The 17,368-nt window shown below is 39.4% G+C and overlaps 1 protein-coding gene across 15 annotated transcripts in view; it reads left to right on the top strand.

Annotated features, from left to right (window-relative positions):
* Positions 1 to 17,368, top strand: part of DYM (dymeclin) — a 358,470-nt gene that overhangs the window by 222,732 nt on the left and 118,370 nt on the right. The window contains exon 15 of one of the 15 annotated variants that reach the window (XM_008166038.4): positions 1,717 to 1,881. The exons of the other annotated variants lie outside the window; for them this stretch is intronic. Within the exon in view, the coding sequence (XP_008164260.2) occupies positions 1,717 to 1,881 (165 nt within the window). The remainder of the gene's footprint in view (positions 1 to 1,716; positions 1,882 to 17,368) is intronic. 15 annotated transcript variants of the gene reach the window in all.

The following is a 17,368-nucleotide window of genomic DNA, read 5'->3' as shown; positions in this document are numbered from 1 at the left end:
TGTATTGAGAGAGTTATGCCTTGGTTATATACAGAGTTGGCCCAGTTTAACCTGAAGTCATTTTAAAAACTTTTGTATCTTTATATAAAAAGGTGTCAGTGATGCGGCCCTCGGGCCAATGTACTAGTCCTCATGTAGCCCTTGTGGTAATTTGAGTTTGAGATCCCTGGGCTAATACATGTGATTGGCACATGGGTCTAAGCACTTGAATTACATCTGCAATGAAGACACATCCTGAGTTATACTTTATGAACTTGAATGGTATCACCCCTTGCTACTTCTGTACACTGCAACATATGTGCTATGGACAGGAGGACTGGCTATATGCCCATAAAGTGCCAGATTTGATTGTAAGCCATTTGAGGTAGAGACCATATCTATCTTCCATGAAATGTCTAGCACACTTTTGGGGGATATTAAATAATTATAGTATGCAGCCCCATAAGGTTGTGGTCTAGTGTCCAGACTGAAAACCACTCTGTCACTCTAGCACTTTGAGTGCTGAATTGCTGGGTGTGGGAGCAGTAATAACGGTGGTTACTCTTTCTATCTCCATCTAGTGTGCCCATAACAGAGGTCAGAATTTTACTCACAGAACATTAAACCAAAATAAAAGTAATTAGGTAAATAATCTTCAGTTCTTCAATAGAATACATGGAATACTATTCAGCATTTTATTCTGGGCCAGGTTTTTCCTAAGATTTCCTCTCTTTTTAAATATTAGCATGAGCTAAAAGATAATTTAAGGAATTTTCTGGGGAATGTGCCACTTTCTGTACCCTGAGCAAATTGCCTGAGTCTTCTCTTCGGTCACTGCGTGTGTGTGTGATCTAATCTGTCGTGTGCATACACTACTCCATTACTATACAATAACTGTAATGATATACATTTTTTGTGGATCTAAAGTGTGTACACATGGTAGTGTGACAGCAGTACAGTATATTGCAGGTGAACTGTTCTATTGATCAGCTTGTCCTCCAATAAATTCATGAGTGCGAGGACATCGTGTGAAACAGCATTGATACATATTGTATGAACTTTGACTCAAGAGTAATCAACATATTTTCAGGGTTTCTGTCCACATGTTGTTGTATTATTAACACTAAAGCCAAACATCTCAGAGTGATTTCCCCAGAACCCTCGCCATCTGCCAACTCTAAGACAGAAGTGTATATTTCTTGAAAATAAATCCAAGAGGTTTCTCATGGAAGGACTGACCAACCCTGTTCTAATAACTAGAAATAACTGATAGGCTGTCTCCACTGCTGAAATTTTAGGGTGCATAAGTACTTCAAAGTAATGATTCAGTAATTCTACATGACTTTTTCACTCCTCTGGGGTAAGATGTCATTTTCCATAAAGCCAGTTAAATTCTATGAATATTCTCTTTTTTTTTCTGGTAACGTTGTAAACCAGGTCCGCAGGCTTATGTGTTCGTCTTCAAGCCAAGTTAAAAGTTAGCTTAAAATTTTATTTAATTTTTTTGTGTGTTTACAAGCCCCCAAACTTGGCAAACTACCCAGCACATGACCATAGACTATCAGTTCTTTCTGCCTTTCTAATTTTTTTGTTGTTTTAGTTTGAACTGCTACTTTGCTCTGTTTGGCATCTTCTGCTGAGTGTCGGCACAAAACCTCTTTGGACATAAAACATTAATTGGCTTTCTTAAAGGAAAATTCCTCTTTCTGTTTTTCTCCCTTTACCCTTGTCTTTCAGTTATGCCTGCCGCCACTTGCGGAGATATGTATATGTCTTGGACAAACTGTATTTCCCTCACTCTCACTGCTCTACGCTGCAGCATTGCTTCTCGACCCTCAGTGACAATGGAGAGGAACTTTTGTCTTTAACTTGTTCTCACATTCTCAGATCCTATGCTTCCAGGTTATTAACCTCTGCTCTGCATTTATTGCATGCTGCATGCTGTGTGTGACTGATCTTTGCATGCTTAAGTGAACAGATGTAAAACATGAAATGGTCAAGGGGGTTATTTGTATTTTTAATATCATACAACTAATGGCATCCTAAATATGCGTCATAACAAGTGTGGTATAAATAGAGGACCTACGGTTGTTTTGTGGTACACAACATAGTGTCTGTCACCATAAGTCAAGCACGAGCTTTCATAAGTTGTGTGTAGCCTTTGGAAGCTTTAGATTTTTACATTAGATATATATTATGTTAATATTCTTCCAAAACTTCATAATATTTAAAATACAAGGCTATAATATTCAAGCTACTGCATAATTATGTATTTGCTTTGCACTGCAGAGCTGGTATAGCGATGCATCTGTCTTAAATACAAGCCTGAGTCCTGTTGTTGCAGATATTCTGTACAGCAATGTTGGTTTAGGGAATGGAGATAGAGCCTTCTCTCTTTTCTTGCACCTTACTTCATTTCAGTTTCATGATCACTCATACCTGAGAGCTGACATTTTTTGACATATCGTCGTAGACTAGATTAGACATAATGGGGAGAGTAATGAATAGCCATCAATCCCAAATAACAATAGAAAGTCACCATCTTTAGTCCAGAATTGTTAGATCATACATAAAAACAGTAAAATAGAAAGACATGTTTTAAAATCTCTACTAGGAAGGACAAAACAGAAGGTATTTTTTTAAAAATAATTCTAAACATAGTATTCTGTTGACTAGGTAGATAATTTAATGTATTATCCAAGATGCCAAGAGTTTTTAGGAAAACAAGGAAAAAATTGCATGACAAAATTGACCAGAACATGGAAAGAATCCAGAATGAAAATGCAGCTTCCCAGCAAAGCAAGCATACAATAGCAACAGACCACACAGTAAACATAAGTAAAACCAGCTTGATTATCAAGGGAAGAAGAAACTGTGGCATGCAAGTTGAAATAGCTCTGTTTGTATGAATTTTATAGTAGTCCATAATGATGGGGAATTATGCCAAAGAATCCTAACAGGCAATGAAAAATCTAGCTATCCCAAAAGCAATCACCAGCTAATTAGGAAGAGAAGACACTATTTAAAAAAAATGTAAAGAATACAAAGGCATTGCTTAAAAGTAATAGTAATAATAATGAAGAAAAATTCACAGGCTAAATGTTATGCTGTGCTAGAGACTTAAATCCTATACACATAATGACATGGTTTAATATAAAATTATTCTGTGTATTCATTTTAGTTATATATCTGTATTATTAATAAATATATGTGTTGTGGTAGTGCCCAATGACCCATTTTGGCTTGAGGCCCCTGACTATAGTTTATGAACTAAAATGCTAATTAATCTGCAGAACTCTAGAAAATCTATTAAAATGGATATTGTTGAGCCAAATTTTATTTAGTTGCATTAGTATTAATCCAGAATAACATGTACACGCTTATACCCATTCTGTGTAACACTTGGGCTGCCCTGAACAGCAATTATGTCCCAGGTGGATACTTTTGATGCTCGTGTAAGTGAAGAACTAGTAACATCATTGGCTGGAGCCATGCATCAAATAGGCAGGTTCTGTGCATGCTCCTTTCAAAGGTTTTCCAAAGCACTTCAGTCCTGAATTCCTTTGTCTCTGCTCTTCTAAACTGGGACTTCTCTTAAGACCATGCCAATTTGTATGTTGGTTTTATGATATGGACAAATACTAACATCCCCAAAGTCGTTTGTATTAGTAACAAAAGGGTCTGAACCCAGGTTTCTAGAGCAAAAGAAAAGAGCTCACTGATCACTATGGTACTTAGTCTCCACAGTAAAGCTGAAAATGAACCAAACCTCCATAAAGACATAAAGGTGGAAAGTGTTAAATAACTGTGTCAGGATTATTGAAGTACCACACAGCAAACTGCTTAGTTTCAAATTTTCTGGTCTTACATATTATATTTTCATTGGTCTCACTGACAACAGCACTGGAATCGATTCTTGACAGTGCCCCATCCTTGCTTATGCATGCATATATCATCATGATGCTAGCACTAATACTGAGCAATTGTTCTTGCCTGTCTATAGGAGCTCTGCCAGAGGGTTACAACTTGGAAATATCCAAGGCAGAGTGGTGGGCAGTTCTGTCCCCACTTACCACAAAGTGTGTTTGTTTTTTAGGGCTTTGGGTATATTTATTAAGCGTTAGTTTTAAATTAAATGTAAGGAACCACTAAAAAACAAAAGAAATTAGTTTGTTCCACCTGGAGATAGAATTCCTCACCTCTAACCCCAAGCTACTACTGCAACTACTTAGTACCATAGGGATATTTCCAAGACTCCTGCAACTAAGATGCAGGGGCAGGAAGATTAGTTACGCTTGTGCTGGCAATTACGGTGATGGGTAGAAGAGTGGAACTCACACCCAATAGAAAGTGCTCAGATAATACAGTGGTGTGGGGCAATATAAAAACCTATATAGAATAGAAAGAACCTTTCAGTCAGCACTCAGCACAATTGTAAAGCTCTTTTAAAATGGTGCAGTCAAAATGATCCAACACTGAGTGCTGGGATCATGAAAATCATCAGTGGTTCTATCCAGTAACTGTACTTATGAATTACAGTGTGTTGGGAAGGCCAAGAAATCTTGGTTTTGTTTACAAAATGTGTGCACTTTTTTCCCTTCCAAACATATGTTCTTGAAAATAAATAAATACAAAAAGTGACAACAGCTCAGCACTTAAAATAGCTTTACAATAACAAAGCATGTAATTATGGATAATGGAAGGAAACAGCTTTGGTATTGGAATATTGTAAATAATGAATATATTTTTATAAACTATAGACTAACTTGATATTATTCTTTTATGAAATGTGACTTGTACACCAGTTGAGAGGTATCAGAATATATCAGCCCAACAAGTTTTGAGAACTTGGTTTTCAGTTTAAAAAGCTATCTTTTTACAAGACAAACTGGGGTTGTTAAAACCAAATACTTCAAATAAAGAACACTGCTCATGAAAATATTCAACTACCTTTTTTGTGCTAGCTATTCCTTTTTTATATGGATAATTAATGATTTGGGAATGGAAACACCAACCAGTATGTGTTGCTGTTCTCAGCTAAAAGTAAAACTCTGTATAAATCTGTAGATAAAAAAATCAAATTCTGTGTGTTGGTATAAAAGGAGTTGGTGAAAAGCATCTAAAACGTAGGTGTTCTTACCAACAGTGTGGGTTCATGCACACATTCTGTACAAACATTACTGTAGTATTCATTATCAATAACTTGATCCTATCTTAGAGGTTGCAGATATTATGTATACTCCAAAAATCAGAAGTGAGCACGGAAAGCAATGAAGTACACCAGTTCATTAATGCTGAGCCCAGCAAAACTCACACTGCGCTGTAGTACAGTTCCTGCTGCGCTACAGCACTGTGGTCCTCATTCCAGCAAAACTCCCACTGAAATATGTGGGACTTTTCCCTGAGTAAGGACAATAGAATCAGTCTCCAAAAACTGTACAAATAGTGTGTTAATCTTCTGAAGCCGTGTATCTGCTCCTGTGAGGTGGTGTTCCCCTCCATAGCACCACATGGGATCAGGCATTTTATTTGCATATGTACTGTGAAGAGGAATACCATTTTAATTTTTAAAAAATGGAGGGAGCATACGTCAGAGAAGAAAGGAGAGGGAGAAGGAAGGGCATCAGAGAACCTTTAGAGAGTTGACAGAGTTAAGAAAAATTAACACAGTTCATGCCTGCTCTTATTCATTGCAAGTTATATTTAATTTTTTTTTAAATGTACTTTAGTTGGTGGCTGTTGAACACTATTTTCACATTTTGAGACAGGTGACTTGTAAAAGCTTCTGGTGACCTGTTGTTTCTTGGATCTGTAAACATGTTTATACCACATTTGTTGAACAACAAACACTGGTTAAAATTAATGGGCTTTTAAAAGAAGAAAAGGTGGGATGGATGTATTTGGTTATCACTTGTATTGCCTGAGCACTATCAGCCTGTGGTATCTGGTCTCGAGGCACTTAAAAAGGAGAATGCAGTTTCGGCTCTGTATTAATGACAGTGTCACTCTGGTGACTCATGGGGATACACATATTCGGGTTTTTATTATACCATACATTCGTGTAGAATAAATACTTGAAGCTGGGATCATAGTCTTTAGATTTGTTTGATACTGTCTTAATAATTCTGTTGTGGCTGTACTATTTATTGATTTCCATGGTATTTCTAACTCATAAAATGAAATGTATTATCCCACTTCAACCATTATGGTTTCCTTTTGGATTACATATTCATTGTGTGATGTTCTATTAGTCATGTATACTTCACTTTCTATTTCAAACCTCTTTGAGCTACAGTCAACCCTAGAGAATAACTCTAGAAAGTGAAACAGACTCCTTGATGTATGTATTAGCAAAAGGCAGCTAACAAGATAATGGTTTTGGGGATGCTAAACAAATTAAGGACAGTTTTATTTTGTGTGTGGGATGAAGGGAGAGAGAGAAAACGAACAGGAAATAGGTTTTTGATGAGCCTGGTAAACTGAGTAAGCAAATTCATGAAGTAATAGAGCAGCAGATCTCAAACTGTGGGTTGGGACCCCAAAGTGGGTCACAATCCCATTTTAATAGGGTCGTCTGGACTGGTGTTAGACTCGCTGGGGCTGAAGCTGAAGCAGAAGCCCAAGCCTCGCCACCAGGGGGCTGAAGCTGAAGCCCAAGGGCTTCAGCCAGGGACAGCAGGGCTCAGGCTGCGGCTTCCGCCTGGCACGGAGGTAGTGGTGTGTAGTAATCTTTGTTGTAAGAAGGGGGTCACGGTGCAATGAAGTTTGAGAACCGCTGTAATAGAGTGAAAGAAAAAATTACTGGGATTTATTTCAGTTGAGCTTTTGCTAGAGGAAGAAAAGGAATATGTTGTCAAAATTTTAGTCTTAGCTATTGTGAATATTGTTTATAATTTTATTTTAGGTTTATATAACCATAGGAACCACACAGTAAGATTATGTAGGCCCTTTTTTTTTTGGAGGCAAGCCCCAGTCCTGCAGAGACTTAAGCATATGCTTAACTTTACAGACCTGGGAAGTCCTAGTGCCACTGAAGTCAGGGGGGATTATTCACTTCCATAAATTTAAGCACGTGTGCAGTCATTGCAATCTATGATTTGTATCAAGACAAAAAAAGACAGAGCCTTGTACTGTTGGAATTCAATCCCAATGTCTGATTAGAAGGAATTAAACAGAAGGAAAAGGCATTATAACTCCAGAATAAAAACAATAACTTAAGATCATGGTAGGAATAAGAAGTCAGGTGTAAATTTTCAAAAGTGACTAGTGATTTTAGGTACCCAACTTGAGACTGCATCAGCACTCTGAACATCAAGTCCCTTTAAGTTATCAAGTTGGGCATCCAAAATCATTAGACACTTTGAAAAATGTAGATTTTTTTTTTTTTAAGTGCAAAGTGCTCAATTAGGCAAGAAACTGAGCATTCACCTTTACTCCAGTGGGACCTGAGAGTTGAGGGAGATCACACTTTACAGGAGTGCGCAGCATTTTGCCGATCAAGCCATAAATGAGAAATAAACTAAGCTAATAACTTGGGCTCATAAGATTGCAGTAGCAGTGTTTCAGTTATAGTTGCAATGATGTGTGCATTTTAAGTTTCCATAAGCAAAATAATGGAGTGGCTGATACAGGATTAGAGAATTAATAGAGAATTAAGAGAGTACTATAATTAATGTCAATCAGCATGGGTTTATGGAAAATAGATCTTGTCAAACTATCTTTTTTGGATGAGGTTACAAGTTTGCTTGCTATAATAGACTTCTGTAAGGTATTTGACTTGGTACCACATAACATTCTTAACTATACAAAATTAGAACCATACAAAGTGAACATTAGAGAGACCAAATGGGTGAGGTAATATCTTTTTTTGGACCAACTTCTGTTGGTGAGAAATACAAGCTTTCGAGCTTACACAGAGCTCTTCTTCAGATCATGTGTAAGCTCAAAAGCTTGACTCTCTCACCATCAGAAGTTGGTCCAATAAAAGATACTCACCAACCTTGTCTCTCTGATATCCTGGGACCAACACGGCTACACCAATACTGCCTACAAAATCAACGTGGAACATTAAATGATTACAAACTGGCTAACCGATCTCAAAATTTAATTGTAACAATAAATTGAGAATGATCACTGAGCACGTGTGTTTCTAATGGAGTCCTACACGGGTCAGTTCTTGTCCCTATACTATTTGATATTTTTATCAATGACCTGGAAGAAAACATAAAATCATTACTGATCAAGTTTGTAGATGGTACAAAGATTGGGGGAGTAGTAAATAACGAAGGTGACTGATTAATGACATAGACCTATCTGGATTGCTTGGTGTCACAGGGTCCACACATGCTTCCACCCTCTTGTGCCTGTGCCCTGTGTTAGCTGGTTAAATAAATAGTCCTCTCCTTCTTTGGTGCTTCACCCTTGTGTCTTTATTTACTGTGCAACAGTGCAACCCCTCTTTGCTCCCCCAACAGTTATCCGAATTTAGACTCTCCCCAGAGTCTGCTGGCCCATAAGGCTCCTTTCCTTGGGTCGGGAGACAGAGATATAGCCCTCCTGTCTCTTCTCAGGCTAGCCTCCAGACTGAGCTTTCCTCAGGGCTTTTATAGCCCTCCCGTCCTCAGCCCAGCTGCCGGCATTTAACTCCAGTCATTGCTGTGAGTCAGCCCCCATTAGGGCCTGTAGCTGGGTCCTCTGCTGGCTGCCCAAGCCCCTGCACTTGGCCTCCTTACCAAACAGCAGGGCTGAGCCAGCATTTTAGCAGGGCATTCAAGGGGGTTACCCCTGCCCTGCCACACTTGGTAAGCATGATGCAAGCAAACAATATGTATTTCAATATGGTCAATGTAAGGTCATGCATTTAGGAGCAAAGAGTGCAGGCTATATACTTATAAAAATATAATAAATTAATGGAGATATCCCATCTCCTAGAACTGGAAGGGACCTTGAAAGGTCATCAAGTCCAGCCCCCTGCCTTCACTAGCAGGACCAAGTACTGATTTTGCCCCAGATCCCCAAGTGGCCCCCTCAAGGATTGAACTCACAACTCTGGGTTTAGCAGGCCAATGCTCAAACCACTGAGCTATCCCTCCTCCCAAACTTACAGGCTGGGGAACTCTATCCTGGGAAGCAATAACTGAAAAAGACTTGGGCGTCATGTAGGATAAACATGAGTTCCCTGGACGATGGTGTAGCTAAAAGGGCTAATGTGATCCTTGGATATATGAACAGGGGAATTTCACATAGGAGTAGAAAGGTTACATTATCTCTGTATTTGATACTGGTGCAACCACTGCTGGAGTACTGTGTCCAGTTCTGGTATCCACCCTTCAAGAAGAATGTTGAAAAATTGGAGAGGGTTCAGAGAAGAGCCGTGAGAACGATTAAAGGATTGGAAAACATGCCTTAAAGCAGTGGTGCACAAACTTTTCCAGTCGCGCGCCTTCCCCCCTTACCATTAACAGAATCTATCTGCGTCTCCCCCCTACCCCCATTAGTGCACAGCCAAGGCTTCCTCAGCAACAGAGCTGGGGATGGGAGAGAAGCTGGTCTGGGGGCGGAGAGGGAATGAGGGCAGAGCTGGGCTGGAGATGGAGCAGGGGATGGAGTGGAACTAGAGCTGGGGGAGAAGCAGGGTTGGTGCTGGAGTGGGACTTGGGGCTGGATCTGGCCTGGAGGCAGAGCAGGGCTGGAGGCTGAATGGGGTTGGAGGTGGTGCATGTATTTTATATTATTCCTTTTTGTTTTATATATTCTCTATAATTATAAAAGCACCTAGAGCTTGAGTAGATGCTATTAAATACAAATATAAATCCAATTATTATTCTTTTGAAGGCTGTTCTGCTACATGTATGGTAGATAGTTTAGATTTGCAACTTTGTTTAGTATTCAGAGTAGTTTGAAGTAGAAATTAGTCCAAATTACTAATGCAGTGAAGGGAGCATTGTGGTATTTGCATAAATTTTGCTGTCTGCTGTGCAGATTAATGTCTGAGTATGAGACATATTAGCATGGTCTAGAAACCAATATTTCTTGTATTCTCTGGGCAAAGGCTTTGCATCCTCTTGAGAATGCTATGGAGACCCATGATTGATGGGTTCATCTATGGTGCCATGTGTTCCCCAGAGCAATGGGATTAGCATTCTCCATAGACATATAAAGCATACACTTAGAGTGCTGCAGTATACATTTTATAATATTGTATCTGGGAAACTGCAGTTGCTGGCTTTATCATTATGCCCAGTTCTACCCTTTAGTTGTGTACCTGGGGCTCCCATTGGCTTTAATGAGGACACAGTGTGATCTACAGAATAGAATTTTCCTCTTAATTTGTAAATGGAGTAATTTCAGGTACAGAATATAGTAAATTTGGCGTTTTTTATTTGGTTGGGGGTTTTTTTTGGTTTGTTTGGTTTTTGCATAAGTAAAGATTAAAATGCTGAAATAAAATGTGAAGGAACAAAGAGCAAACCCTGCTTCCTCTGTGGAAATGAGGTTAATTTCCACACAAGCTGAAGACAATGTAAATTTAATTACTGTGCTCTTCGGGACCTGGGACTTTTTTTTTTTTAAAAAAAGAATGCCATGGTGGTTTTACAGATGGAAAAAACTTGCACAACTGCAAGTACGTTAGTAAGAATCATAAGACTGAACAAATCTGTATTGATTTTCCCAGCAGTCCTGAAGTTTGTATATATTTGTTGAAAGATTCCTTTTACTGACCTTTTTAGAATGTACATATTCCCATGGATTGTAACAAATAAAATGAATAGTCTGCTGCAGAGATAGTGTGTATATATATGGATTAGTAACTGTTCTCCTACTAGAAGGGTAATTTAAATTTAAAATATTTTACCTATTGTAAAGTCAACCCGTTCCTTTAATAGGATGCCCGTGAATGGATATTTGCTTGTATAGCATTTATAAATCTTGAGATTGATGAAATCTGTAAAGAAACTTCTTTTAGAAAAATTTTAGTCCCTGACTACACTAGAAATATGCATCCGACGAAGTGGGTATTCACCCACGAAAGCTTATGCTCCAATAGGTCTGTTAGTCTATAAGGTGCCACAGGACTCTTTGTCGCTTTTTACTAGAAATATGACCACCTTAAAGACCTTGGATACACCATGGTCTGACCTAGCTCTTGTTATAAAATAAGGTTAAGATCCATCCTACGCCAAAGACTGAAACCTTGTTTGTAACCTGGCTAGCAGGCAGTCTTGTAATGAAGTTCTTTGACATGGTTGTGTTTGTAATATGGACAATGGTTATCTGCTGAAATTACCTGATCTTCATATTTTTGGGCTGAGTAAATGGAGGTTATTATTTCACTGGTCTCTTATGCTTTTTGTGTCTGTTTGGCTGTATTTAGCAGGAAATCATTTGTATTAGCTTTGAGCAGAGGGTTGGACTAGATGACCTCTTGAGGTCCCTTCCAACTCTGATATTCTATGATTCTATTATTCTAATTAGCTGTTTTCAATACCTTCGGAATCTAATATCAATCATAATACTAGTGTATGATGTATGCTTTTTATTTACTTGTTAGAACTGAAATCCACTTGAGTGAATATATTGTGGATTGGTCTTATAATGCATTCATCACTGATGCCCCATTTACATTGAAACTAATGCCAAGTAAAGGAATCTATTTGTTAAATGAATAAAAACCATTCATTTAACAACTGAACTAATAACTGGAGGTGCTTCATTTGTTTTTCAAAAGTTTAGTTCAGAGAGATGAGGTGGGTGAGGTAATATTTTTTATTTGACCAACTTCTGTTGGTGAACGAGACAAGCTTTGTGAGTTCATTTGAAAGAATAGCAATTGTCTGGTTTCAATCACACAGTTATTATTGGGTCATGTAGTGCTCTGTATGAGGTACACCACATGATGTGATAGGCATGCATAGGACCCGTGAGATACATCAGTGATATTTCCGTCCTCTGATTACCTTGTCCAGACCTGAAGAAGAGCTCTGTGCAGCTCTAATGCTTGTCTGTTTCACCAACAGAAGTTGGTCCAATAAAAACTATTACCTCACCGACCTTGTCTCTCGAATATCTTGGAACCAACACGGCAACAGCAACACCGAAAACAACAAAGCTTAGAACAGTAAAACTTGGGAAATAATATTTTGATTGTGACTAATGAGCCAACAGAGGGAGTAGAAATTATTGTTTATAATGGGACCCTATGTAGATATTATCTTTCTTTCAGGTTTCAGAGTAGCAGCCGTGTTAGTCTGTATCCGCAAAAAGAACAGGAGTACTTGTGGCACCTTAGAGACTAAGAAATTTATTAGAGCATAAGCTTTCGTGGACTACAGCCCACTTCTTCGGATGCATAACATATGCATATGCATCCGAAGAAGTGGGCTGTAGTCCACGAAAGCTTATGCTCTAATAAATTGGTTAGTCTCTAAGGTGCCACAAGTACTCCTATCTTTCTTTCAGTGATGCATTAAACAGTAGCTCAAAAACAAAAGGTACAGCTACAACATAGAGGACGTTCTCCATAAGATTATAATAACTTTAAAAGAGGTAAAATTTTGAGTCTAAGCTATTCTCATGTCTTTTTATATAAAGGGGTTCTTTTCTAATGGAATTATGATGGTGAAATACAAGCTGTAGAATACCATTGTTTAAGGTGTGTTTCTATAATGTGTGGCCTTTATGGCCTGTATTTAATTCTGTAACTTTATTACATTTTTTAATTGAGGACAGTAATACACTTGGCATGTGACAATGAGAGAGAAGAGGAATATTACTGTAATATAAGAGTACATAACTACCCACGTGTGACCCAGGTGTGCCTAGGGCAGCCCTCACTAGAAATGCCAAGGTCAGGGCAGGCTGCAAAAGGGAGAACACATACTCCCAAGACTAGTGGGTAACACTAAAGTTAATCTCCCCAACCAGTCACAAACTGTGCTTCTGATCCCCCACACTGTTATCAAGAAGCAAAAAAGAAATCACACAGCCCCCTTTATTGCATTCCAGTTCTCTGGCTCCTAATCAGCATGTAGGTCCGTACAGTGAGAAGTTTTTTAAATAACTCTGCTCACTATACAAAATGTTGTTCTGACCTCAAAGGGTCAGCCACATTACCAGGTCAGTAGAGGTTTGGATCTTACCCAAAATACCACGCTGCCAGCCAATCCTTTAGTCTCTAAAACTAAAGGTTTATTATGAAGAAAAAAGAGAGAACAAGAAGAGAGAGGTTAAATGGTAAAGCAGTCACATATATACAGAGACTTCAGAGGCCATATATCAGGTTCTTAGCAGTATTGGTGAGTTTGCTGGCTGGAAAGTCCCTCTGGATCACATCCACAGCTTGGATGGAAGTCCTCTGATCAGACTAGAGCTTCGTTTGTAGAAAGGTTACTCCAGAGGTAAGAAGCAGGAATGATGAAGACAGAATGAAGAAGATGCAGCCACCTTTTGCCATGCAGCTTCTATTTCCTTTGTTCCAAACACAAGCTGCCCGGCACATGGCCTGGAAGCCTTAGCGTTCTATCCATAGGCAGACCCCTGCATGCCTTGCTGAGTCATAAGGTGTAGCCCCTGGCCTTTTCAATGGGTTCATTGTACAGTTGCTGTTCCTTGGTGGGCTATCAAGCAGACAAGGCAGTGCTGATGCCAATCTGTCTGGGGGTGTCACCCAGATGCACAGCACAAGTTTGGAACTACAGACATACCATACATATAACTTACTATACACACACATATACAAGATTACCATACGTGGCAAATTATAACATTTTTGCAAGTACCTTACACGGCATATCTGGCACAACTCATTGCTATTTTTACAATATTGGTATTCATAATATCCTAAAGAGTCCCCCAAATTCCATACAGCGTCACACCATGTTCATCCAATTTTTGGCCCACTAGGCTGTGTTTACATCTGCATGGCTTTTGTTTTGTGTTTAGCTGCTGCTCGGTTTATTATCATGTACTTCCTGAAAGGGGGATTGCATGAGAGCTCTGGGTCTCCACACACCAAATAAGCAATTACAAACAACGGTATAGTTCTTGAGTATTCCCATACTCTGAGATTTTACTAAATATTTTTAATTGGTTTGATAGATTGAAGTTAACTACTGTCCTTGAAAATTGGGGGAGGGAGGGAGAGAGAGAGTGTTTGTTTGGGATGGAGAGGTTCTGTCCTTAGTCCCCTTCTCTTCTCTCTCTCATGGTTTCGTTTATCTTCTCTGTTCCAGCAACTCTGTTTACCTTTCCTCCTCTGACCTTACCCCTTCCTTTCAACCTCTCACCTCTTCCTGGACATCCTAGCACCTGTTTAAACTCAATTTGGGGAACTCTGAGCTCCTCCTCTTCCCTCCCAAACCTTCTCTTCTTCCTCTCTTCTCTGCTGTTGTTGCTCACTCAACCATCTTCCCCATCACCCAGGCTCCAAACTTCAGTGTCATTTTTGATTTCTCCTCTTACCATCAGAGGAGGCAGGGAACTTTAGAGTATTATGTCCCCAGTCCAACAGCCTTATTCACACAGGAGTCCTTCTGCTGACATGCATTCAGCTGCAGGATTGGAGCCCTAATATCACTGCCTGCCTGAATATTCAGTTAAACCTTTTCAAATCAAAATAAATGATTTATGTAACTAAATATATTCATTAATCATTGCAGCTTTAATTACAAATAGGGACATGGCTAATAGCAATACAGATCCAGTGCTCATATTGCCTTTCTGTATGGTTGCGTGGATCTGTGAGGGTGCTAATGCAAGAGTTTAGTTCTGATGAGACCTTGGCCAGTTTACCCATTTTAATTATATTGATTTTCTTTATGCCAGAAAACCCATCTCCCACAAAGGTTTGTTTGTCTTGTCTGCCTCTTTCTTTAGGTTAGGTCTGATGGCAAACCACAAAATAAAAATGTATGCAAATTTTGCTGCAGTCTTTCCTCTCTTTCTTTTCATTTAGTATTTGTTGTAGGGCATTCCTTAGATTCAGAGATTTTTTTTTTTAAGGTCAGAAGAGACCATTGTCATCATCTAATCTGATCTCCGGCAAAACAGAGGCCATAGAACTTCCCTGTTTGATCTAGGGTATATCTATTAGAAAAACATCCAGTCTTGATTAAAACATTTCCATTGATGGAGAATTCGCCACAACCCTTGGTAAGTTGTTCCAATGGTTAATTAGTCTCCCTGTTAAAATTAGCACCCTATTGCCACTCGGTCTAGCTTCAACTTCCAGACGTTAAATGTTAGTATATGTTTAGCTGATAGATTATCAAATTTCTGTTCCTCGTTTAGATACTTATAGGCTGTGATCAAGTCACCCCTTAACTTTCTCTTGGATAAGCTAAATAGACTGAACTCCTTGAGGCCTATCACTATATTGCACATTTTCCACTCCATTAATCACTCCTGTGGCTCTTCTTTGAACCCTCTCCAGTTTTTCAGCATCCTCCTTGAAGTCTGATACTAGAACTGGACACAGTATTTTAGTAGTGGTTGTACCATTAAAATGGTTATTGTTTGCATGTATCCCTCTTACAAAGCGATCAAGATTGTTCTATATCAGTGACCTATGCTTGTCATTATTTGCCACTTTCCAATCTTTGTTCCACTGTAAATTTTATCAGTAATGATTTTCGTTTTTTTTCTAGATCATTGATAAAAATATTAAATAGTATAATGCCAAGAATTGATCTCTGTGATTGACCAATAGAAACATACCTACTTGATCTTGATTCTCCATTTACAATTACATTTTGAGGCCTATCGGTTAGCCAGTATTTAATCCATTTAGTGTATGGCATGTTGAGTTTCTGTGGTTCTAATTTCTTAATCAAAATGTCATGTGGAACCAAGCCAAATGCTTTACAGAAGTCTTAGGTATATTACATCAGAAATGTATATTATATTAAGTGTCTAACTTTAGTAGCTGCTTTTTAACATCCTCATTAGTTACTGTTGTAATGGAAAGTATTTCATCATAAGATATAAATACATCATCTATTTTTTACCAAATACAGAACTGAAATATTTATTAACCACTTCTACCTTTTCTGCATTATTATTGATTTTTCTACCATTTCTAGCGTGGGACCAATATCATTATTAGGACTTGTTTGTTCTTTATATACTTTAAAAACTCTTTATTTTCTTTAGCTCTGTTAGCCACTGATTTCTGCTTGTGTTCTTTTGCTTCCTTTTTCAATATTCTGTAATTCCTAGCATCTAATTTATATTCATTGCTATCAACTTTCCCTTTTTTTCTGTTTGTTATATATTTTTTAAAAATAGCTGTTTTCACATCCCTTCTAAGACAGGTTGTTGCTTCCCTTCTTTCTTAATTGTGGTATTGGGTGTCTAGTAAAATGTTTTTAAACAGTTTTCAGTTATCATTGACAGTTGTCTTTTAAAATACTTTATCCCAGCTGATCTGGTTCATTATTGTTTTAATCCTTTTGAAATTCATCATTTAAAAGCACCATATATATATTTTACTGGTTTGGACTTTACATTTTTATACATAAAATAATCAAGTCATGATCACTTGCAGCTATTCAACCACTAATTTTTAGTTCTGCTAGAAAGAGGAATTGATCTGTTAAGATCAGGTCTAATATACAGTTCCCTCATGTTGGATTCAACACTTTCTGAGTTAGGAAATTGTCAGATAATTTTTAGGAATTCTAAGGACGCTTTAGTACTTTCCCCCCCCCCCCCCCCCCCCCCACATGTTATAGCAGGGGTCTCAAACATGCGGCTTGCGGGCCGGGGCTCTTGTGTGTGGCCCGCCAAGCTCCCCGCAACCCCTGCCCCTCTGCCTACCCGTGGGATTGCCTCCTGATGCTGCAAGCGCCGCGCTGCTCTCTGAAGCAGCGGCAGCACGCCCCTTGGGGCCAGGGGGAGGGGAAAAGAGGCAGAGGGATCCGGCATTGCCTCCTTCCAGGCACCGCCCCCCACAGCTCCCATTGGCCGGAAACAGAGAACCGCAGCCAATGGGAGCTTTGTGGGAGGTACCTAGACGAGCGGCAAGAGCCGCACAAGCAGGGAAGCCTGAGCCCCTCCCCCTCCCCCTTGGGCTGCAGGGACACGGTTCCAGCTGCTTCCTGGAACGGAGCAGCATGGAGTCGGGGCCAAGGCGGGCAGGGAGCCTGCCCTGGCCCCAGTGAGCGCCGCTGCCACCCCGGAGCCGCTCTAGGTAAGCGGCACCAGGCTGGAGCTCACACCCTGAACCCCTCCTGCACCCCCAACTCCCTGCCCTGAGCCCCCTGCCACATCCCACACCCCAACTCCCTGCCCTGAGCCCCCTGCCACATCCCACACCCCTCCTGCACCCCAACTCCCTGTCCTGAGCCCCCTGCCACATCCCACACCCCTCCTCATAGACTTTAAGGTCAGA

The sequence above is a fragment of the Chrysemys picta genome, chromosome 6 (genome assembly GCF_011386835.1).
Source record: "Chrysemys picta bellii isolate R12L10 chromosome 6, ASM1138683v2, whole genome shotgun sequence".
In the NCBI taxonomy this organism is placed as follows: Eukaryota; Metazoa; Chordata; order Testudines; family Emydidae; genus Chrysemys; species Chrysemys picta.
Note: the sequence above shows the minus strand (reverse complement) of the source record. Positions and strands in the feature narration are given on the sequence as shown.